This window comes from Palaemon carinicauda, chromosome 14 (genome assembly GCF_036898095.1).
Source record: "Palaemon carinicauda isolate YSFRI2023 chromosome 14, ASM3689809v2, whole genome shotgun sequence".
Taxonomy (NCBI): Eukaryota; Metazoa; Arthropoda; class Malacostraca; order Decapoda; family Palaemonidae; genus Palaemon; species Palaemon carinicauda.
This window is the reverse complement of record NC_090738.1, coordinates 138,402,407-138,427,759: the sequence shown is the minus strand read 5'-3', so window position 1 is coordinate 138,427,759 and position 25,353 is coordinate 138,402,407. Positions and strand designations below refer to the sequence as shown.

The following is a 25,353-nucleotide window of genomic DNA, read 5'->3' as shown; positions in this document are numbered from 1 at the left end:
CTTTATATGATGGTGTCTTTGAATCTTGGATATTGTCAGAGGAATCATTCCGTTTGCGGCTGCTACTGCTCTGCTCTTGCCTTGCTCAGTGACTATTGGTTACTCATGTTACTGCCAGATTGAAGGTTTTTGTTGCCATTGATGAGGTGGTACTGCATATAGTTGGTTCTTGATTACCTTGGTGGATGGTTTTTTAGTCGGGCTTATAAAACTGGCTTGATATCATTAAGATCGGTGCACTGATGGGTCTGATGCTGTCAAATATAGAAGTTTAGAAGTACAATCTGATGCTTTTATAGTAGGGAATATGGTTCGTTCCTTGGTACAGGAGGCTATTCAACAGATCTAAGATCTCAAAGTTACAATGATCAATTGGTAGTGTCCGGTTGCAATGAGGGGGAACGCCAATGCTGAGGTTGTAAATGGTTCAAATGTGTTTTGTGGCATGTCTCAGGTTTGCCGGCTGCGATGGTAGCCAGAACATAATAGTGTGAAAGTGTTTATCCTGTTTATTTGAGTGCTCCATGTGAAAGTATTATGTGCGATATTTTTATATTTTTATAATTGACATTATAATAAAATTGATTATGCATTTAAACAAAAAAAACAAACAAAAAAAAATGAAGAAAAAAAAGTGAACTGAAAAGAGAGAAAAAAACGCAATTTTATGTAGGGATGAATATTTTAATGGATTTAAAAAGGAAAACAAATATTAAAAAAATGGTTTAATGAGAATTATTTTAATATTTAAAAGAGTGTTTAGAGTAAAAAATGATTTTCAAAATTTAATAAATAAATTTACAAAATATAAATATATTCAAAATATATTTTAAAGTGTAAATAATCTCACTCATATTATATTATTTATATATTTTTATTCAACCATTAGATAGGGTTAAAGAGAAATATTTTAGTTCAATCAAAAAAAAAAAAAAATAGTCAGCGAAAGCCCCTCAAAATAAAATAAAGAAGGGTTTTAAGCACCGCTTTTAGAATCGGTTCAATTGGTCGGCAAATCAATTATGAGTTTGGTTAAGTTTAATTTTAAAATTTAAAAATTAAGAATATTAGTTAAAATAAATAAAAATTAATAAAATCAGATAAAAAGTTATATTTTTTTTTAATGTCAATTAATTTTTTTAAATTTTTAAAAACGGTTTTAACCAATTAAATTAATAACTTAATAATTTTTTTAAAAATTGATTTAATTACTGATTTATATTTAAAACAATAGTTTTAAATAAATTATTTTTAAAAACTTTGGTTTCTTAATTTTTTTTTATAAACGACAAGAACTTATGTCGCAAAAGTCAAAAAGAAAACTAAAAAAACAACAAAAGTAAGAAAAAAAGAAAAGAAATAGACACGCATATTAATTTGTCCAGTTTCTGTAAACATTATATAATGATTCAGTTTAATTTCGGTTCTGTTGAGTTTGACTTTAGTTTAGTTTAGTTTTGTTTGGTTTCATTTAACTTGATTTTTAATTTTAATTTTTGAATTTTTTAAATTAAAACTGAATTGGTTATTATATAATTTTAATTCGATTTAAAATTATCAAATCGTTAATAGATTCGAATTTAATTTTAAAATTGTTTGGTTCTAATTTAATTTACGGTTTGAAATTAAATTGGATTTAGATTAAAAAGACACGTGTCCCACCGACAATCTAAAGCTGGACCCACAAGGAGGGGCATGCTGTTCTAACCCATCAAAATCAATAGCCTGAAAGTCTCCAAAAAAAAAAAAAAAAAACTTTACACAAGTGTCACAATCAAAGATAAGTCATACTATGTCCTTTTGGTTTGGCGTGTCGTGTTGAAGACACTCACAATTCTCTCTGTTCTGTCCTTTCCGTCACTTAAATTTCTGACAGTAAAGTTCAGTCATTTAATTATGAACTGACGGATTCCTAATTAGATTCTTTTCGAGAGAGAGATATATATATATATATATATATATATATATATATATATATATATATATATATATATATATATATATATATATATATATATATATATATAACAAAATGTAAAAAATAAAACAGTCGAAAATTAAATTGAATCAAACTGGTTCGAACTCATTTTTATCAACTCGTAATCAATGACACAGGGTAAAAAAGTATGGTATACATTTGAATCCTTTTATAATCTCTTTTTTAAGTATATATCGGTTTTCAACATGAATCCATTTTCATTCATTACTGAAGGAAAATTTACAAAAGAAACCTAATAAAATTTTAAATTATATAAAAAAAAAACACTTTTGATATTCTTATTTTAATAACCAAATATTTCTTTTTTGGACCAAATTACTAATAAAATTTTATATTTTACTTTACACAAAATTCAACTCAATTCATTCCAACCAACTATTCACTATATGTTCTATATCGAAAAATAGTTAGAAGCGGATGGAAATGATTGATTCTTAAACTTAAAGATGAAACTCATCAAAAGTAAACGACGGTGAGCGACAGGTGTTGTCGCCCAAATTACATTTGATGGAAGGGTAATTGGGTATGTAATTTTAGTTTCAAACTAAGTCGCCCTCTTGATAGCACCCGTCTCCTATTACTTCGAGTTTCTACGAGTTTCGACTTATATTTAAAAGAGAAATTAGTAAAATTAGTTAATTTTTTTTTACTATTTGTTAAAATAGGTCGTAATGTTTGGCGTTTATCAAAATAATCAACTTCTCCGAAATGGATTTCGCATAAATTAGTTTATCCGAATTTCATACCGAACTTTTCAAATTATTTAGAGCGGATTCCCGAAATTTTTATATTTTTTTTATTCAGTTTCATTAAAATTTAAGAGATCTAAAATTAAAATTTCAGATTCCCGAATTTATATATATATATATATATATATATATATATATATATATATATATATTTTATTCATGTTCATTGAACTTCGGAGATCCGAAGTTACAAATTCGGATATCCGAAGTTAAGCGAATATTTATAAAACCGGACATTCTCAAAATTTTCCTACTAAAATAGCAAATCATTTTTTGCCAACCTATTTTATAAAGTATCTTCACATTCTCTTAAGTTTGTACTCATTCTCCTAATTCTAAAATAGAACAACTACCTCTAACTTTCTACACTGAGGGGTCTTGGGAGAAATTAGATAATGACATCAATGAATATAGGGGAGGATATATTTTTTTAGAGCTAGTTGATGCGGGTACAACTTATAAGCAGTTAGTGGAAATGCTGTATATCCGGATGCAGAGAAGTCAAATGGAGTATAAAGTTAGTATGAAAAGTTTAATTTCGTTGTATTTGCAGTGACATATAGTTATTGAAATTAGTAGTTGATGAATGTTAAAAGTGTACATTTTATTAACGATAAATGAGTCATTTTACACTTATAATTTCATTAATCCTTCTAAATCTAGCATATTTGTGAAATAATAATTAATTTTATGTTTTATTTATTTTTATTGTTATTTTTATTACTTGTGTAGGTGAAATATTATTTTGGAAAGATTAAATGAAAATCAATCAGTTTCATCGGAGCAGAATTGTCCAGCCGCGCACTAAAATTGAAATTGCTATAACTTTCAATCCGGAAAGAGTTACGAGACCCATAATATACCGATTTAAAGTACTCGAGGAGAAGAATTTAATAGTAATCACTCGAAGGCTATCAGTATCCAATTCGAATCTCAAATTATGTGACAGAAATTAATTTCGGGTTCAACCTTGAAACCGGAAGAAATTCAACTGTTAAATTCAAATCGGACTTGGAAACATTCGCCGCATCCTGATTGGTTGATTGAATGAGCTTACAATAAGTTCAGCTACACAAGATTGCAATCAAGTTATATTAATTAATAGCCTACCATTTTTGATTTTATTAATTAATAGCCTACCATTTTTTATTTTTATTAATTAATAGCATTTTTTGATTTTTATTATTTAATAGCACACCTTTGTTGATTTTTTTAACACCTCTCAACTATAAATAGAGGTGTTTAGAAATCTCAAAGGAGAGAAAAAAATTAGGAAGAAAGAGTTCCATCTTGTAGTAGTTTCTTTGTAATTTTTCATAAGTTTAATAAAATTTCGGTTTTCTTCTTCAATTTCTATCTAGTATATCTTAAGTTAGTGTTGTAATAACTTCATGCTTCCAACCCTTAGGATGAAATCCTACCTTTTGTCTATGACAAAGGGAGGCTAAATCCTTTGGTGTTGGGGTATGAAGAAACCAACATGATACTATAAGGTATCCCAGCACAACTTCAAGCTTCAAGGTAAGTTAGATTTAAGCAACGAGAAAAAGTAAGTTACAACATATTTTTTTTAAATAACCTTGATAAATTCAAACCTTAGGTAAGTTAGATTTATTCCAAAGTTTTATACTTTGATAAATCTTCAACTTAGCAAGGTTTATTTATTCCAAGTATTTAATAAAATATGTTGTATTAATATGTTGTGTAAAATCTAAAAAATAAAAAAAATAAAAGAAGTTGTGCATGTGACATAGGATATCTATAGTTAAGTGTTGGTGGATTTTACCCCGCACCATTTCTTTATTACTGTAATTTAATTTTCAAGCACTCTTTAATTTCTGTAATTTTAATTTTTGAGCAAACTTTGATTTACTTTTCCTGTAAAAAAAAAATAAGCACAAACGTTAGCAAAATAATTCTCTTGGGAAGAATGACCTTGGACTCTTGAGTCCTTGTACTGCAATTGGCATTACGGTCTTACACTTGGGACCTTAAACAGAATTCCCTCCGTTTGGCGTTGCGAAACGCCCTCGGAAAATTCGAGCCAATTCTTGGCGCCGTTGCCGGGGAATTAATTTTGCCATCTTACACGTAAGTGTTTTTCCTTTTCTTTTTCTTTTTTATTTTCCTTTGTTTTGTTTGCTGTAATTTTATTTTTATTTTTTTAACAAGTAAAAAAAAGAAGTAAAAAAAAAACGGTAAAAAGTAAAAAAGTAAAAAAAAAAGTAAAAAAAAAAAAAGATAAAATCTGAATTTTTCTCTTTTCAATTTTTTTTTTTCTGAATTTTTGTTAATTTTAAAATTTTGTAAAAAAAAAAAAAAAAAAAAACTAGTTAAGTCCTTAACAATGGTTCCACGCCCTCGACCTCCTACAGAAAGACAACGTTTGCATGATATTTTTCTTAGATGCAGGAAGGAAAAAAATGAATTGAAACAAGAATTGAAAATTTTCAAAGAATACCTTCTGCCCAAGTTTCAATCATCTCCATCATCCTCATCTATAAATGCTTCCATAATACACACAGAACAATTAATTGCACAACTTGAGAAAATGGAGTACACAGTTCAAATGAGGTCTGAATTGTTGGTAATTAGAGGACGTATTTAAGGATTAATTTTTAGTTTATTTATGTATTTTATTGCTTTACTATTTAATTGTTTGTTAGTTAATTTTTCTTTATTTATTGTATTTTAACATTTTTTTTTGTTGTTGTTTGTTTTTGAGTATTTTTTTACTTAGGTACATTTCCTTTGATGAGTGGATGGGAACGAGACGAACATAACCGCCTCCGTCGCATAGTGCTTACCAGGTCATCTTCACATTCCATCTCTTCAATTTCTGAAATGGCCGATGAACCCATAGAAGCCGGAATTGGGCCACAACCCATTCCATTGCAAGAACCACCAATAGAAGCAGCTCCCATTCGTTCTCTACGGGATTATCTACATCCCGCCAGGACGACCATGCCGTCATGTATTGCACATTTGGTACAAGGCCATGCTTTCAACTTCCGACCAGGTATGATTCCTCTCCTACCAACATTCCACGGTATGGAGTCGGAAAATCCCTGCCTATTCATCCGCGAGTTTGATGAGGTTGTTTCTACATTTCATGAACCACACTGTCCTATTGAGGTAATTCGTTTCAAACTTTTCCCTTTTGCTCTAAAGGACAAGGCCAAAATGTGGCTAAATGCACTTAGAGTTGGGATAATCACTTCATGGCAAGGTATGGAAACTGAATTCTTAAAGAAATTTTTCCCAATGCATCGAACTAACTCCTATAAAAAATTGATAATGAACTTCAAAGAAAAAGAGGGAGAAACATTTTATGCATGTTGGGACCGTTTTAAAGATTTGTTAAATGCATGTCCACACCATGGTTACGAGAATTGGCGTTTAGTTAACTTTTTCTATGACGCTCTTTCTCCGAGACAAAAACAATTCATTGAGTCTATGTGTAACGGTACGTTCTTTGATAAAAGCCCGGAGGGGGGCATTTGATTACTTTGATTTCCTAACCGAGAGTGCCCAATCTTGGGACACTCAAAATGAGTATGACCGTTCAAATCCTTTCACTGAACCATTTAGTGGCGGGAAGCACCGCCTCGGTCATGAGGATGACGTAAATGCACGTCTGACCATATTGGCTAGGAAAGTTGAGCAAATTGAGTCAAAACCCGTCCAAAAATCTAAAGTTTTTACCGTTTGCACAATTTGTGAATCTGATAAACATGTAACTGATGATTGTCCTACTCTTCCAGCTTTTAAAGAAGTTCTCCACCAAGATCAAATTCAGGTAAATGCTGTGGGATTTCAAAGGAAGCCATATGTTAACAATCCATACGGGAACAGTTACAATCCGGGATGGCGAAACCACCCAAATTTTAATTGGAGGGAAAATCAAGACCATGGTCAAACAAGCCACCAGACAAATCCTCAGCCTCCACCGTACCAGAATCCTCAACAGCCACCAACTCAAGCTCAAGTTCCACCATACCCAAACCCAAATCAGAATTTGCCACCTTATGTACCACCACCAAAAAGAGACCAAACCAGCGAGGTAGACAAGCTAGCTGCATCATTGAACTCCTTTATCCAACTCCAAGCTAATCTTGCCACCCAATTGACCACAACCACAGCACATATCCAAGCCAAGACTGATACCAACACCCAAGCTATCGATAATATCCAAAAATCTTTAGCTCAGATCACCAAGACACTGGAAAAAGGAAAATTCCCATCCCAAACAGTTCCAAACCCAAAGAACCATGAGAATTGTTCCTCCATTAGTGAAGTTGAAGTTGAATCAGTTGAAGCAATTGGGGGCACTTAGAAGTGGAAAAATTCCAGCAGAAGGCGAAAGACTACAGATGAAGAGGAAGAAAATCCATCCTGAGACAGAACCGATCATGGACAATCCGGAAGATGAACCTGTTCCAGAGAAGAAAGATGATTGTTCCACCTCTGCTCCAGAGAAAGATGCTGTTGTCACGGTAAGTCCTCCTATGCCCTATCCATCTCGTGTGCAACCTTGTGTTAAGAACATGTCTTCTGAAATCTTTGATGTGTTTAAGCATGTGAATGTGAACATACCTCTTTTAGATGCTATCAGACAAATTCCATCATATGCTAAATTCCTTAAGGATTTGTGTACTGTAAAAAGAAAGTTACATGTAACTAAGAAAGCGTTCTTAACTGATCAAGTTAGATCAATAATCCAACATGGAATGCCCCAAAAATTTAGAGATCCCGGATCACCCACCATAACGTGCATAATAGGAACATCTACAATTGAGCATGCTTTGTTAGATCTAGGAAGTAGTGTGAATTTGATACCTACCACTTTGTATGAAACTTTGAGGTTAGGTAAATTAAAAGACACTTCCATGATTTTACAAACTCGCTGATAAAAGCATGAAAATGCCTGAAGGGCATCGTTGAAAAATGTTCTTGTTCAAATTGGGAATTTTTATTATCCGGTAGATTTTGTTGTCTTGGATATGAACATGTCGCATGCACCCAATCAATCCTCTGTAATTTTAGGAAGACCATTTCTGGCCACAAGCAATGCATTGATAAATTGTAGAAGTGGCATGTTAAAAATCACATTTGGTAATATGGCCCTTGATTTAAACATTTTTAACAAAACGGTTGAATCAAAAGAGATAGAGAATGTGCATGAGCTGTGTTTACTTGAATCACTTGTGGATGATTGTGTTGATTTTTATTCAAATGATATGATGCATGATTTAGATCTAGATGATGACTCGGAGTCACTGTTGCGAATTACCGATGGGTATTATTGCAATAGTGATAAAGATGATGAATCTTCTCGAGTGAGTGAAAGTGAGAAAGAAATTCTACCTCGGTTCGGCCAATTGCCCTTCATTCGTAAGGTGGCCGATCCTTGTGTATTCTTTGATGTTTGCCTTGTGACCAAGGGCCAAACCTTTTGGCCTGAATTTGAAAAACTGCTCCCGTTCCTAGAATTGTTCCTTCCGATCTTGAGATTCCTAAGTTAGATCTAAAGCCCCTTCCAAGTAATCTTAAGTACTCATACCTTGGACCAAGCGAGACCTTTCCCATCATAATATCCTCATCACTTAACTTGGACCAAGAGCAAGATTTACTTGATGTGCTCAAAAGGCACAAAGGTGCTATAGGTTGGACTATGGCCGATATTAAGGGTATCAACCCTTTGATTTGTACACACAAGATAAGCATTGAGGAAAATGCACGACCTACACGCCAACCTCAACGTCGACTTAACCCCACTATGAAAGAGGTAGTTAAGGATGAAGTGTTGAAACTTTTGGATGTAGGAGTCATTTACCCAATCGCGGACTCTTCATGGGTTAGTCCAACCCAAGTTGTCCCCAAGAAAGCCGGACTCACTGTTGTGAGGAATGAGTCCAATGAACTGATACCCCACTAGAGTACCAACTAGTTGGCGTATGTGCATAGACTACCGCAAACTCAATCTAGTTACCAATAAGGATCATTTTCCTTTGCCATTCCTTGACCAAGTACTAGAGAGAGTAGCTGGCCACGAGTTTTACTGTTTCCTTGATGGGTATTCAGGATACTATCAAATTGAAATTGCCCCCGAAGATCAAGAGAAGACTACCTTCACTTGTCCTTTCGGTACTTTTGCTTTTAAGCGAATGCCCTTCGGTCTTTGTAATGCACCCCGCCACATTCCAACGGTGTATGACATCCATTTTTTCTGACATGAGTGAAAATTGCCTAGAGGTCTTCATGGATGACTTTTCTGTCTTTGGAGATTCATTTGCTTGTTGCTTAGCAAACCTTGAGAATGTCCTAGCTAGGTGTGAGGAGAAAAATCTCTTGTTGAATTGGGAAAAATGCCATTTCATGGTTCAACAAGGGATAGTTTTAGGACATGTGATCTCTTCCAAAGGAATAGAAGTTGATAAATCTAAACTTGAGATCATTTCTAAACTACCCCCACCTAGGAACGTAAAAGAAGTCAGATCCTTTTTAGGACATGCCGGATTCTATAGGAGATTCATCGAGAACTTCAGTTCTATTGCACTACCGATGACTAATCTCTTAAAGAATGATGTGAGTTTTGTTTGGAGTGAACAATGTCAGGAGAGCTTCAGTAAGCTCAAACAAAAATTGACCACCGCACCTGTCATCAAACCACCACTTTGGTACCTACCTTTTGAAATCATGTGCGATGCGAGTGATCTAGCATTAGGGGCCGTTCTCGGCCAAAGGATTGACAACAAACCACATGTCATCACATATGCTAGTAAGACCCTCAATAGTGCTCAGTTCAACTACACTACTACTGAAAAGGAATTACTAGCTGTTGTCTTTGCCTTGGATAAATTTCGAACATATGTGCTAGGTTCACCCATCACCATTTTCACGGACCATTCAGCCCTTAAGTACCTTCTGAGTAAGGAAAGATGCCAAGCCTAGGTTAGTTAGGTGGATTCTGCTCCTTCAAGAATTTGATATCACTATCAAAGACAAGAAGGTGTGGAAAATGTTGTTGCTGATCACCTTTCCCGCCTTAACCTAGATGACCAATCTATGGATGACCCTATTAAAGACGCTTTCCCAGATGAGAGCTTATTTTCGGTCTCCATCCTGCCTTGGTTTTCGGATATAGTGAACTACATAGTTACGGGCACTATTCCGAAACAATGGAACTCACATGAGCGGAAACTATTCTTTTTCGGAGGTGAAAAACTTCTTCTATGATGAACCATACCTGTTTAAATACTGTAAAGACCAAGTTGTTAGGAGATGTGTGGCCAATCACGAAATCAATAAGATAATTTTGTTTTGTCATGATGGGTTTTGTGGTGGCCACTTCTCAGGAAAGAAAACATGCAGTAAGATACTCGACTGTGGCTTTTATTGGCCAACATTGCATAAGGATGTACTTGCATACTGTAAATCTTGTGATTCATGTCAAAAATTAGGGTCAATCTCAAAAAGGAACATGATGCCTTTGTCTCCAATATTTGTTGTTGAAATTTTTGATATATGGGGCATTGATTTCATGGGTCCTTTCCCTAATTCTTTTGGTCATGTTTACATCCTTAATGCGGTCGAGTATGTTAGTAAGTGGATGGAAGCAATACCAACTAGAACAAATGACCATCAAGTTGTTTGCAGATTCTTAAAAGAAAACATTTTTTCTAGATTTGGTATGCCCCGAGCTATCATTAGTGATGGGGGATCTCATTTTTGTAATCGGCTTTTTGCGGCTTTGATGAAAAAGTATGGGATAACTCACAAAGTCACTACCCCTTACCATCCCCAAACTAGTGGACAAGTTGAATTAGCCAATAGGGAAATTAAAGGCATCCTTCAAAAAAACAGTTAACCCCAATCGAAAAGATTGGTCACTACGGTTAATTGATGCACTTTGGTCATATAGGACCGCCTTTAAATCTCCCCTTGGAATGTCTCCATACCACTTAGTTTTTGGGAAAGCATGTCATCTCCCAGTCGAATTTGAACATAAAGCTTTATGGTCTTTACAGAAATTGAACTTTGACTTGCATGCATCAGGTTCTAGAAGGAAGTTACAGTTGAATGAACTAGATGAATTTCGATTATGTGCCTATGAGAATGCTCGGATTTACAAGGAAAGAATGAAATTTTTACATGATAGACACATTAAGCCGAAAGAGTTGCATGAGGACCAAAAAGTCCTATTATATGACTCTAGACTTCATCTATTTCCTGGCAAGCTTAAATCACGATGGATCGGTCCTTTCATTGTCAAACACGTGTATCCATACGGTGCAGTTGAAATTATGAATCCAAGAGATGGGGGTCTATATCTAAGGTCAATGGTCAAAGATTGAAACCCTACTTGGAGAATTTTGCACAGGAAGTCACTTGTAATCGAGTTATGTAACCCATCCTATCATTGACAGACCAGCTTGCATGGTACGTTTGTTTCTTTTCTTTTGTTTATTTTATTTTATTTTATTTTATTTTATTTTATTTTATTTTACATTGTTTTTCTAATTCCATTTTGTGGAGCCCCCAAGTTTTTCTTTTCTTTTCTTTTCTGTACAGTTTCAGGTACCGGTTAAAAGGCGGATAACGGTACTCCGTGACTATTAGTCGGTTTCATTCAGTTTCCCACAATAACTGAGACCCCCAGAAATCAAAGTATGGACGAAATACTTGCCAATCTCCAGAAGCACTTTCCATCTCTCCCTCAAAATGCAATTCTGAAAATTTACAAGTCACGAGCTGAAAGAATGAGACTTCTCATGAGTAAAGGTATACCTAATGATCTGCGCTGGATCATTGAGGCACGAGTTCGTCTGGCAGGTGAGTACTCTTCTGTTTCGTACATGCTTGGTTTAGGGAAGAGCACCTATTCTCGAAAACGTCGAGCAAAGTCAATGGGTGTTTGTTATAAGTGTGCTAGAATGACTTGCAACACACGTTGTAAGACTTTAGGAATGGTGTCTGATAATCGTGAAGACAAAATAAAATTCATTAAGGATGGCTTGAGTAAGGAGTCATTAGATGATATCGAATCGACTCTTGAGACGCATCCTAGTGGATATGTGCATCTTGCAATTCACGTATTACATGCAAAATTTCAAAAAGAACATTCTAAGTACAGTCTTGGGAATCTGACGTTAAAAGACCCTGTTTGCCAATTTATAAGAAAATTGGATGGGAACCATATCCCGGACCCATAGAGGCCGTTAAAAGGCGTTACTGGACGTAAAACCAGAGGTAGAAGTGAGCCACAATCACTGTTGTAAATAAAAAAAAATAAAAAAAAATAAAAAAAAATGAAAAAAAAAAAAAAAAAATTTACTGTTTTTTTTTTTATTTTGTTGTTATCTGACCAACTTTTGTCTTGCAGAAGCTAGTGCCACCTACCAACATGATCTCCTTTATTGATTTATCCGACATATTTTGCTGTTTATTTGACAAATTGACATCTTTTCTGATCTATAAATACAGCTTTTGCTTCATTCTTTCATGCATTCAAATAAACAGATATCAAAAAAAAAAAAAGAGGGAGTAAAGAAATGGCCACCACTTCAGCTCGTAGAATTACCAACATTTGTGTCTTTTGCGGATCTAGTCCTGGTAAAGATAATGAATTTCTTAACTTGGCAAAAGAAGTTGGTAAGGTTCTTGCTGAGAGAAAAATACACTTGGTGTATGGAGGAGGCGATCTTGGCTTGATGGGTGCCGTTTCAAAAGCTGCAAATGACGGAGGTAGTCAAGTTTTGGTAATCATCCCAAAACCATTGGCTGATTCTAACCTTATCGGAAAATCAAACGGAGAGGAGCTTATTGTTTCAGGTATGTCTAACCGATTAATAGAAATGATTAATCATTCTGATGCTTTCATTGCTTTACCAGGTGGACTCGGCACGATGGAGGAAATCTTTACAGTCGCATCTTGGGCACATTTAAATATCCATCGCAAACCAATTGGACTGTTGAATGCCAATCATGTTTTTGATGTCCTTCTGGTATTTCTTGACGACCAAAAGCGACTTGGGTTTCTTTCTACAGAAGCAAGAGATATAATCCTATGTGCCGACAACATTAATGATTTGATTGATCAGCTGCAAGCATATGTGCCTATAATTAATCCAATTCTCTCTAAATTGGATTGGTCAGATAGTGGTAGTAGCAAAAGGCCAAGGATCGACTTGGACCTTAATCTGTAACTTTCCCTTGTTTTCATTTTTTTGTATAGTTTTGTGTGTTATTTTTCTTTTTTATTTAAATGATATGTTTATTTGAGATGGCCGAGTAAGGAGACTCTACTTCTGAGACGCATCCCAAATAATCATCCTTTTTATTTTTAGTTTTATTATTTTGTTGTGTGTTTAATATTTTCGGTGTGTTTAATCTTTTTCAGATGACGTTTGTGGGTATCGTCGCTGTAAGCCCTCACGAGACTACAACTCGTCCACTGGGGTCGCCTAGGGGTTTAAAGGCTTGTTGCATACGCTAAATGCAATCGTGTTCCCTACGAAAGTGGCTTCGTTTATTTTATTTTATCTATTTTAATTTAGTTTTATTTCAGTTTCTCACTCAAATAAGTGAAGCATCCAAGGTAAACTCTAAACCTAACTCTTACTTTCAATTTTCTGCATTGCGGAGTATGCAAAAATTTAGTTGGGGGTGATATACCATGTTTCACATGTTTATAGACTTAGATTTTACCTTGTTTTTAGTTTAATTTTTTTTAAAATATATATATATATATATATATATATATATATATATATATATATATATATTTTCGATGACAAATTGACTTAGTTTTATTGGATTTTATTTCATTTTTGAATTTCATAGCTACTCTATGCATAATTCTTCTCTCTTGCCATTTAAGTTTGCTTATTTAGCGATTTTTATCTAGACTCATACAATACATGCACTTTCCTAAAGCTTTTAAAGTAATCATTGAGAAATGCATACATGTTGGAAATAATCAAGCTGTATCAATTATTTTGGTGAGATGAGAGAATTGAGAGATTACAGTGTAGTAGTTAATATTGATTTGTTGAGTTAGTACTTAATTTTTTGTGGAAATTTTTGTATATATTATAAATTTGGAAAATGATGAATGTCAATTTAGGTCTTCGTTTGTGCCTTTCAAGCCAACCTTTGAATTTAATCCATTAGAAAGCCCCTTTGAGCCAAAAAAAAAAATAAGCTTTTTCTTATATCACCGATATATCTTAACCTACTCCAAAATGGAGTTGAGCTTAGTTTCTAGGATCCTCATACCAAATACTTCCATTGTATATGCTAAGGATTCACATTATGCTGGGGGTTGAAATAAATTTCTTTAGTTTCTTCTTCTTCTTCTTTAAAAAAAAAAACAAAAAAACAAAAAAAAACAAAAAAAAAAAAAAAATTGTGTGAATAAGTTTGATTTCGTAGCCTCTTTAACTCAAGCAATTAAGTCCGTAGAGGTGTTTTAACACCTAGTGCCCTAAGATCAACTGGTCTGGGAGTCACTGGCCCAAAGCTTGTTACATGGGTTAAAGAGAAAGCTTAAAGAAATCGAGCACTGTTCAAAAAAAAAAAAAAAAAAAAAAGAACAAAAAAGAAAAAAAAAATGAGAAGAAAAGAAGATGGTTGTTGTTATATATAAAAAAAAATGGGGTATTTATTTTTGTAAAGGAAACAAAACTGGTGAAAAGATCTTTGGCATATTATGGAAACTTTGAAAATTTATCCACTATTTTTCCTTTTGTTCTTGAAACCCCTACCTTAGCCACATTACAACCATAATTATTAACATTTTGATTTCAAGTTGTAATATTTTACATTTTATTTCTATTTCATTTGTGCTTATCATATGATCAATATATAAATTTACTACTTGTACCTAAAATATAGTCTTACCATATTTGAGTATTCACTTTTTCCAACTCCATTGAGAGAACATCCAAACACATACCTAAATACTAAATGATTCACCTTGTGAGGTATGGAGTTGCAGTTATAGCTTGAGATGTTCTTGTGTATGCATGATCAATATGAAAAATAAAGTTTAGTGCACACACACACTTGAGTCTTTATAAAGGTTTGTAAATAAAATAACTTTTATGGCAATTGTAGAATTTGATTGTTTTTGTACTTGTTATTCATCCATGAAACATAATCAAAGTTTTTGCTAAGTCAGGAGTCGTCACCTTCTTTCCGCTTTAGTTTTGCTAAGAGACTAGCAAAAAGCTAGTTGGGGGGTGTGATGAATGTTAAAAGTGTACATTTATTAACGATAAATGAGTTATTTTACACTTATAATTTCATTAATCCTTCTAAATCTAGCATATTTGTGAAATAATATTTAATTTTTATGTTTTATTTATTTTTATTGTTATTTTTATTACTTGTTTAGGTGAAATATTATTTTGGAAAGATTAAATAAAAATCAATCAGTTTCATCGGAGCAGAATTGTCCAGCCGCGCACTAAAATTGAAATGGCTATAACTTTCAATCCGGAAAGAGTTACGAGACCCATAATATACCGATTTAAAGTACTCGAGGAGAAGAATTTAATAGTAATCACTCGAAGGCTGTCAGTATCCAATTCGAATCTCAAATTATGTGACAGAAATTAATTTCGGGTTCAACCTTGAAACCGGAAGAAATTCAACTGTTAAATTCAAATCGGACTTGGAAACATTCGCCGCATCCTGATTGGTTGATTGAATGAGCTTACAATAAGTTCAGCTACACAAGATTGCAATCAAGTTATATTAATTAATAGCCTACCATTTTTGATTTTATTAATTAATAGCCTACCATTTTTTATTTTATTAATTAATAGCATTTTTTGATTTTTATTATTTAATAGCACACCTTTGTTGATTTTTTTAACACCTCTCAACTATAAATAGAGGTGTTTAGAAATCTCAAAGGAGAGAAAAAAATTAGGAAGAAAGAGTTCCATCTTGTAGTAGTTTCTTTGTAATTTTTCATAAGTTTAATAAAATTCTGGTTTTCTTCTTCAATTTCTATCTAGTATATCTTAAGTTAGTGTTGTAATAACTTCATGCTTCCAACCCTTAGGATGAAATCCTACCTTTTGTCTATGACAAAGGGAGGCTAAATCCTTTGGTGTTGGGGGTATGAAGAAACCAACATGACGCTATAAGGTATCCCAGCACAACTTCAAGCTTCAAGGTAAGTTAGATTTAAGCAACGAGAAAAGGTAAGTTACAACATAATTTTTTTTAAATAACCTTGATAAATTCAAACCTTAGGTAAGTTAGATTTATTCCAAAGTTTTATACTTTGATAAATCTTCAACTTAGCAAGGTTAATTTATTCCAAGTATTTAATAAAATATGTTGTATTAATATGTTGTGTAAAATCTAAAAAATAAAAAAATAAAAGAAGTTGTGCATGTGACATAGGATATCTATAGTTAAGTGTTGGTGGATTTTACCCCGCACCATTTCTTTATTATTGTAATTTAATTTTCAAGTACTCGTTAATTTCTGTAATTTTAATTTTTGAGCAAACTTTGATTTACTTTTCCTGTAAAAAAAAAAAATAAGCACAAACGTTAGCAAAATAATTCTCTTGGGAAGAATGACCTTGGACTCTTGAGTCCTTGTACTGCAATTGGCATTACGGTCTTACACTTGAGACCTTAAACAGAATTCCCTCCGTTTGGCGTTGCGAAACGCCCCTCGGAAAATTCGAGCCAGTAGATTAAATAGAGTGCCACAATCACTTTCATCATTAGTCAGCATGGCCGAGCAAAGAATTGAAAATCCAGTTGACCAAGACGAAAATGCCTCACAGCATGGAGATCTTAATCATCCTAGGACACTCAGAGAATTCATGAATCCCACTAGGACAGGATCACTATCTTGCATTACTTTCCCCCCAGATGCAGCACGTTTCAATTTCAAATCAAGTATCATTCAACTCTTACCCACTTTTCACGGTCTAGAATCAGAAAACTCTTACCAACACTTAAGGAATTCAAAGAGGTATGTAATACGTGCACAGACCAAAATTGTAGCATGAATATAATTCGACTCAAGTTTTTTCCATTTGGCTAAAAAATCTTAGGTCAGGATCCATCAGAACATGGGATGATTTGCAAGAACAATTCTTAAAAAAATTCTTCCCACCCCCATAGGACAAACCCCTTTAAAAGGAAAATCACAACCTTCACACAAGAGTCAGGGGAAACGCTTTACCTGTTGGGAGAGATTTAAAGAAATGTTAAATGTTTGCCCACATCACGGGTTTGAAACATAGAGGATTATTTAATATTTCTACGAGGGTTTAACACCCCAAAGTAGACAAGTGGTGGAAATGATGTGTAATGGTGAGTTTAGGGACAAAAGTCCCAAAGATGCACTGGATTACCTAGAATACATAGCAGAGAATGCACAACACTGGGACACAGTTGGTACTTATGAGTCATCTGTCAAACCACAACCATCTGGTAGAGGTATGTTTAACCTTAGGGAAGACCACGACCTTTCTGCTAAATATGCATCGTTAGCTAAAAAAGTTGAGGCATTAGAACTAAAAAAGAATGAACATGTAAAATCAATTCAGGAAATTGTATGTTACGTCTGTAATTCAAATAAACATGTCACACAAAATTACCCAACCTTGCCAGCCTTTCAAGAATGTCTCCATGACCAAGTCAGTTCCATAAACACGTTCAAAAAACCAAACCCAAACCCATATTCCCAAACTTACAATTCTGGTTGGAGAAACCATCCCAATTTCAGTTGGAGGAATGATAACCAAGCACAGTCATCACAGCAACCACCCCAGGTACACCAGAACTTCCAAAATTCTCAAATTATGCACCATATGTCCCACCACCTAGGAAAACCTTTGAGGATACATTGCATGCATTCATTGAGAAACAAGAAGCCATCAATAGTCAAACCATGCAAACATTGAATGATTGAAAGATACATTTGCCAAGTTCACATCTGCATTAACCATCCATGAAAAAGGAAAGTTTCCTGCACAACCACAACCAAACCCCAAGAGTCATCAAAATTCCCATGAAGGTACTTCTGGTAGTCAACATATAGACCAAGTCAAATCAGTTATCACTCTTCGTAGTGGTAAGGTCATTGAAAAACCTATTCTTGAATCTCGTGATGTTGAAAATAAGTCAGCTTCAGAGGGTAAGGAAGGGGTTAATGAACCAACACCTACTGTTGAGGATAACGATTTATCACATGCACCTCCATTTCCTCAAGCATTGAAAACAAAGAAATTGAACCATTCCCCAGAAATTTATGAAATATTCAAACAGGTGAAGGTCAATATTCCTTTGTTAGATGCCATCAAACAGATACCATCCTATGCCAAATTCCTGAAGGACCTGTGCACTGTTAAGAGAAAACATCAGGTAAGAAAGAAAGCCTTTCTGGCTGAACAGGTAAGTTCCATTCTCTCGACCAATAATACAATGAAATACAAAGACCCTGGTTGTCCCACTATTTCTTGCATTATTGGAGATCACAAAATTGAACATGCATTACTTGATCTTGGAGCTAGTGTTAATTTGCTCCCTTTTTCGGTTTACCAACAACTTAATCTTGGTGAGTTGAAACCAACTTCAACTACTCTTTTACTTGGATAGATCAGTTAAGGTACCGAAAGGAATTGTAGAAGATGTTTTGTTACAAGTCGATAAATTCATATATCCTGTGGATTTTATTGTCTTAGAAACAAAACCTGTAATAGATAGTTACAAACCAATTCCTGTAATACTTGGTCGTCCATTTTTAGCAACAGCTAATGCTTTGATTAATTGCAGGAATGGGATCATGAATCTGTCTTTTGGAAATATGACGTTAGAACTTAATGTTTTCAACATGTGTAAACAACCATATGAAGAGGACAGTGAAAATGAGACTATGGAATTAATTGAACCAATTTTGGAGGAGCATCTTCAACAGGGGGGTTTATCTGACCTTATGGAAATTTGTGATACTAATTTACTTGAATCAAGTGTACAATTGGAACAAGATAATTCTAATAATTTTTCTTTACTTGATTCTACACAGGTACTGGAGGACGATGGTGAGGAGCAAAATTTTGAGGAATTAGGAACAATTGAAGAAGAGAAACAAAAAGAAGTACCCAAATTGGAATTAAAGACTTTGCCTGTAGGATTGAAGTATGCATTCCTTGGAGATGAACAAATATACCCCGTGGTAATTTCTTCCTCCCTAACAAGCGAGAATGAAGGTAAGTTGCTACATGTTTTGAGAAAACATAAACGGGCAATTGGATGGACTTTAAAAGATATAAAGGGTATTAATCCTCTAATTTGTACACACAGAATACATTTAGAAGATAATGCCAGGACATATCGTCAGCCCCAAAGAAGATTAAACCCTCACATGAAAGAAGTTGTAAAAACTGAAGTCCTTAAACTCCTTGATGTAGGAATTATCTATCCTATCTCTGATAGTAAGTGGGTAAGTCCTACACAAGTTGTACCTAAAAAGTCTGGAATAACTGTTGTAAAAAATGATAAAGGAGAGTCAATCCCAACAAGAATCTCATCTAGTTGGCGTATGTGCATTGATTATAGAAAATTAAATGATGCCACTAGAAAAGATCATTTCCCTTTACCATTTCTTGATCAAATTTTAGAAAGAGTAGCAGGACATCCCTACTATTGCTTTCTTGATGGTTACTCGGGCTATTATCAAATTCCCATTGCTTTGGAAGACCAGGAAAAGACCACATTCACATGTCCCTTTGGTACATTTGCATTTAGAAAAATGCCTTTTGGGCTTTGTAATGCACCAGCAACATTCCAACGATGTATGTTAAGCATATTTAGTGACATGGTTGAACATTGTTTAGAGGTCTTTATGGATGATTTAACTGTTTTTGGGAATTCATTTGATAATTGCTTGAATAATTTGGAAAATGTTCTGAAAAGATGTGTTGAAAAGGGACTTGTTTTAAATTGGGAAAAATGCATTTCATGACTAATTCAGGAATTGTTTTGGGCCACGTTGTGTCATCAAAAGGTATTGAGGTTGATAAGGCAAAGATAGAGGTTATTTCTAAACTGCCACCACCAAAAACAGTCAGGGAAATTCGTTCTTTTTTAGGACATGCAGGATTTTATAGGAGGTTTATTAAAGACTTTAGCACCATATCCAGACCATTATGTAACCTCTTATTAAAAGATGCAATATTTGAATGGACAGAAGATTGTCAAAAATCATTTGAAAAAATTATTAGTCTTTTGACTTCTGCTCCTATCATGCAATCCCCTGATTGGTCTTTGCCTTTTGAGCTAATGTGTGATGCCAGTGATTATGCAGTTGGCGCAGTTTTGGGACAAAGAAAGGAAGGTAAGCCATATGTAATTTATTATGCAAGTAGAACTTTAAACAGCGCACAAATGAACTACACCACCACAGAAAAAGAACTACTTGCTGTAATATTTGCATTGGATAAATTTCGGTCGTATTTAATTGGTTCATCAACCGTTGTTTATTCTGATCATGCTGCTGTTAGATATTTGATGTCTAAACAGGATGCAAAGCCGAGATTATTGCGATGGATTTTGTTGCTTCAAGAATTTAATCTCACAATCAAAGACAAGAAAGGAGCAGAGAATGTAGTTGCGGATCATTTATCGAGACTCACAAACGAGTCATCCATTGACACAACTCCTATCAATGACTCTTTTCCTGATGATTTTTTATTTTCCATAAATATAATGCCTTGGTATGCTAATATTGTCAATTTTATTGTAACAGGAAAAATGCCCCCAGATTGGAGCAGTCAAGACAAAAAGAAATTTTTGACCGAAGTCAAGAAATTCTACTGGGACGATCCATACCTGTTCAAGTATTGTCCAGATCAGATTTTCCGACGATGCATACCAGATAACGAGGTAAGTAGTGTCATTAAGTTTTGTCACTCAGAAGCATGTGGAGGTCATTTCTCATCTAAGAAAACAGCTGCAAAAATCTTGCAGTGTGGATTTTATTGGCCCACCATATTTAAAGATACATACGCTTTCTGCAAAACTTGTGAAAATTGTCAAAAGTTGGGGTCCATTTCTAGAAAACACATGATGCCTTTAAACCCCATCCTTGTTATCGAGATCTTTGATTGTTGGGGAATAGATTTCATGGGTCCATTTCCACCGTCATTTGGATTTTTATATATTTTAGTTGCAGTTGATTATGTCTCAAAATGGGTTGAGGCGATTCCTTGTCGACAAAATGATCACAAAGTTGTGGTTAAATTTTTAAAGGAAAATATTTTAAGTCGATTTGGAATCCCTCGGGCCATTATTAGTGATGGAGGTAAACATTTTTGTAACAGGCCATTTGAGTCATTGATGAAAAAATATGGAATTACTCATAAAGTTTCTACCTCCTATCACCCTCAGACAAATGGTCAAGCTGAACTAGCAAATAGGGAAATCAAACAAATTTTGGAAAAAACGGTTAACCCAAATCGCAAAGATTGGTCTCTTCGACTAACTGATGCACTTTGGGCATATCGAACAGCTTTCAAAACATCATTGGGAATGTCTCCCTATCGTCTAGTTTATGGAAAACCTTGTCATTTGCCTGTAGAACTTGAGCATAAGGCATATTGGGCTATTAAAGCATTCAATTCAAATCTTGAAAATGCCAGTCATGAACGAAAATTGCAATTAAACGAACTTGAAGAGCTAAGGAATGATTCTTATGAAAATGCGAAAATTCTTAAAGCAAAAACTAAGGCCTTTCATGACAGTCGAATTTCACGAAAAACTTTTGAAATTGGTCAAAAAGTTTTGCTTTATAATTCTCGTCTTCATTTATTTCCTGGAAAATTAAAATCCAAATGGAGTGGCCCATTTATTGTGAAGCACGTTTACCCATATGGAACTGTTGACATTGAGAATCCTAGGGATGGTGATATTTTTAAAGTAAATGGACAACGTTTGAAACTATTTTTGGAGAATTCAAGTTTTCAAGAATCTTTCTTCCTTTCAACCCCAAGGTATGGTGATTAATGCATTCTAATTTGTCATTATTTTATTTTTGTTTAACTTTCTTTCTTTTTGCAGTTTTATTTTTCTTTTATGTCATAGTGTCACACCCCGGTTAAATGGCGGATAACGGTACTCCGTGACTCTTTGTCGGTTCTTTCAGTTTCCCAAATTACTGATACCTCAAAATCAAGGCATGGAAGAAACTCTCACAAAACTCAGAAAGCATTTTCCTTCTCTCCCTCAAAACGCTCTGATGAAAATTTACAAAGCACGCATTGAAAGAATGAGGCTTCTTATGCTCAAAAATATTCCTCATGATATTCGTTGGGTAATTGAAGCACGGGTTCGCTTGGCAGGTGAGTTATCTGACTCATTCATTTCTTACATGCCTGGTTTAGGAAAAAGCACCTATGCTAAGAAACGAAGAGCTAAACAATTAGGTGGTGTTTGTTATAAATGTGCACGATGGACGTGCAACACTCGTTGTCGTTCTTTAGGAATGGTGTCTGAAAATCGTGAAGATAAAATTCAGTTCATTAGAGATGGCTTGAGTAAGGAGTCTTTAGATGACATATCTTTGACTCTTGAGACGCATCCTAGTGGACATGTCCATAGAGCAATTCGCAATTTGCATACACAGTTCCAAAAAGAAACGCAACAATACAGTCTCGGGAATCTGACTTTAAAAGACCCTGTTTGCCAATTTGTAAGAAAATTGGATGGGAAGCATATCCCCGACCCATAGAGGCCGTTAAATGCGTTACTGGACGTAAAACCAGAGGAAGAAGTGAGCCAAAATCACTGTTGTAAATATCAATTAAAAAAAATAAAATAAAAAAAAATAAAAAATAAAAATTTTCATTTTGTTGTTATCTGACCAACTTTTGTCTTGCAGACGCTAGTGCCACCTACCGACAGTATCTCCTTTATTGATTTATCCGACATATTACGCTGTTCATTTGACAAATTGGCATCTTTTCTGATCTATAAATGCAGCTTTTACTTCATTCTTTAATGCATCAAAAGAAACAGATATCAAAGAAAAAAAGGAGTAAAGAAATGGCCACCACCTCAGCTCGTAGAATTACTAACATTTGTGTCTTTTGCGGATCTAGTCCTGGCAAACATAATGAATTTCTTAACTTGGCAAAAGAAGTTGGTAAGGTTCTTGCTGAGAGAAAAATACACTTGGTGTATGGAGGAGGCGATCTTGGCTTGATGGGAGCTGTTTCAAAAGCTGCAAATGAAGGAGGTAGTCAAGTTTTGGGAATCATCCCAAAAACATTGGCTGATTCTAACCTTATCGGAAAATCAAACGGAGAGGAGCTTATTGTTTCAGGTATGTCTAACCGATTAATAGAAATGATTAATCATTCTGATGCTTTCATTGCTTTACCAGGTGGACTCGGTACTATGGAGGAAATCTTTACAGTCGCATCTTGGGCACATTTAAATATCCATCGCAAACCAATTGGACTGTTGAATGCTAATCATGTTTTTGATCTCCTTTTGGTATTTCTTGACGACCAAAAGCGACTTGGGTTACTTTCTACAGAAGCAAGAGATATAATCCTCTGTGCCGACAACATTAATGATTTGATTGATCAGCTGCAAGCATATGTGCCTATAATTAATCCAATTCTCTCTAAATTGGATTGGTCAGATAGTGGTAGTAGCAAAAGGCCAAGGATCGACTTGAACCTTGATCTGTAACTTTCCCTTGTTTTCATTTTTTTTAGTTTTGTTTGTTATTTTGTTTTTATTTAAATGATATGTTTATTCGAGATGGCCGAGTAAGGAGACCCTACTTCTGAGACGCATCCCAAATAATCATCCTTTTTATTTTTAGTTTTATTATTTTGTTGTGTGTTTAATATTTTCTGTGTGTTTAATCTTTTTCAGATGACGTTTGTGGGTATCGTCGCTGTAAGCCCTCACGAGACTACAACTCGTCCACTAGGGCCGCCTAGGGGTTTAAAGGCTTGTTGCATATGCTAAATGCAATCGTGTTCCCTACGACAGTGGCTTCGTTTATTTTATTTATCTATTTTAATTTAGTTTTATTTCGGTTTCTCACTCAAATAAGTGAAGCATCCAAGGTAAACTCTAAACCTAACTCTTGCTTTCAATTTTCTGCATTGCAGAGTATGCGAAAATTTAGTTGGGGGGTGATATACCATGTTTCACATGTTTATAGACTTAGATTTTACCTTGTTTTACCTTGTTTAATTTTTTTCAAAAAAAAAAAGATTTTCGATGACAAATTGACTTAGTTTTATTTGATTTTATTTCATTTTTGAATTTCATAGCTACTTTATGCATAATTCTTCTCTCTTGCCATTTAAGTTTGCTTATTTAGCGATTTTTATCTAGACTCATACAATACATGCACTTCCCTAAGCTTTTAAGTAATCATTGAGAAATGCATACATTTTGGAAATAATCAAGCTGTATCAATTATTTTGGTGAGACGAGAGAATTGAGAGATTACAGTGTAGTAGTTAATATTGATTTGTTGAGTTAGTACTTAATTTTTTGTGGAAATTTTTGTATATATTATAAATTTGGAAAATGATAAATGTCAATTTAGGTCTTCGTTTGTGCCTTTCAAGCCAACCTTTGAATTTAATCCATTAGAAAGCCCATTTGAGCCATAAAAAATGAATAAGCTTTTTCTTGTATCACCCATATATCTTAACCTACTCCAAAATGGAGTTGAGCTTAGTTTCTAGGATCCTCACACCAAATACTTCCATGTATATGCTAAGGATTCACATTATGCTGGGGTTGAAATAATTTTTGGGGATATGTTATATAAATTTCTTTAGTTTCTTCTTCAAAAAAAAAAAAATTGAGTGAATAAGTTCGATTTTGTAGCCTCTCTAACTCAAGCAATTAAGTCCGTAGAGGTGTTTTAACACCTAGTGCCCTAAGATCAACTGGTCTGGGAGTCATTGGCCCAAAGCTTGTTACATGGGTTAAAGAGAAAGCTTAAAAGAATCGAACATTGTGTAAAAAAAAAAAAAAAAAAAAATGAGAAGAAAAGAAGATGGTTGTTGATAAAAAAAAAATTGGGTATTTATTTTTACAAAGGAAACAAAACTGTGGAAAAGATCTTTAGCATATTATGGAAACTTTGAAAAATTATCCACTCTTTTTCCTTTTGTTCTTGAAACCCTTACCTTAGCCACATTACAACCATAATTATTGACATTTTGATTTCAAGTTGTAATATTTTACATTTTATTTCCATTTCATTTGTGCTTATCATATAATCAATATATAAATTTACTACTTGTACCTAAAATGTAGCCTTACCATATTTGAGCGTTCACATTTTCCAACTCCATTGAGAGAACATCCAAACACATCACTAAATACTAAATGATTCACCTTGTGAGGTATGGAGTTGCAGCTATAGCTTGTGATGTTCTTGTGTATGCATGATCAATATGAAAAATAAAGCTTAGTGCACACACACACTTGAGTCTTTATAAAGGTTTGTAAATAAAATAACTTTTATGGCATTTGTAGAATTTGATTGTTTTTGTACTTGTTATTCATTCATGAAATATAATCAAAA

The 25,353-nt window shown here is 34.1% G+C and overlaps 3 protein-coding genes across 3 annotated transcripts; all 3 read left to right on the top strand.

Moving 5' to 3' along the window:
* Positions 1–7,019: 7,019 nt before the first annotated feature.
* On the top strand, positions 7,020–8,212 carry LOC137653830 (uncharacterized). Its single transcript, XM_068387481.1, is given in 2 exon segments — positions 7,020–8,097; positions 8,193–8,212. Coding segments are annotated over 2 exon segments (1,098 nt in total).
* Positions 8,213–16,510: 8,298 nt separating this feature from the next.
* LOC137653059 (uncharacterized) lies at positions 16,511–22,515 on the top strand. Its single transcript, XM_068386454.1, is given in 10 exon segments — positions 16,511–16,755; positions 17,074–17,579; positions 17,582–17,695; positions 17,698–17,925; positions 18,082–18,186; positions 19,103–19,741; positions 19,744–20,672; positions 21,177–21,704; positions 21,994–22,126; positions 22,268–22,515. Coding segments are annotated over 10 exon segments (3,675 nt in total).
* Positions 22,516–22,829: 314 nt separating this feature from the next.
* LOC137653058 (uncharacterized) lies at positions 22,830–23,483 on the top strand. Its single transcript, XM_068386453.1, has one exon. The coding sequence runs from the start codon at positions 22,830–22,832 to the stop codon at positions 23,481–23,483; it is 654 nt and encodes a 217-aa protein (XP_068242554.1).
* Positions 23,484–25,353: the final 1,870 nt, after the last annotated feature.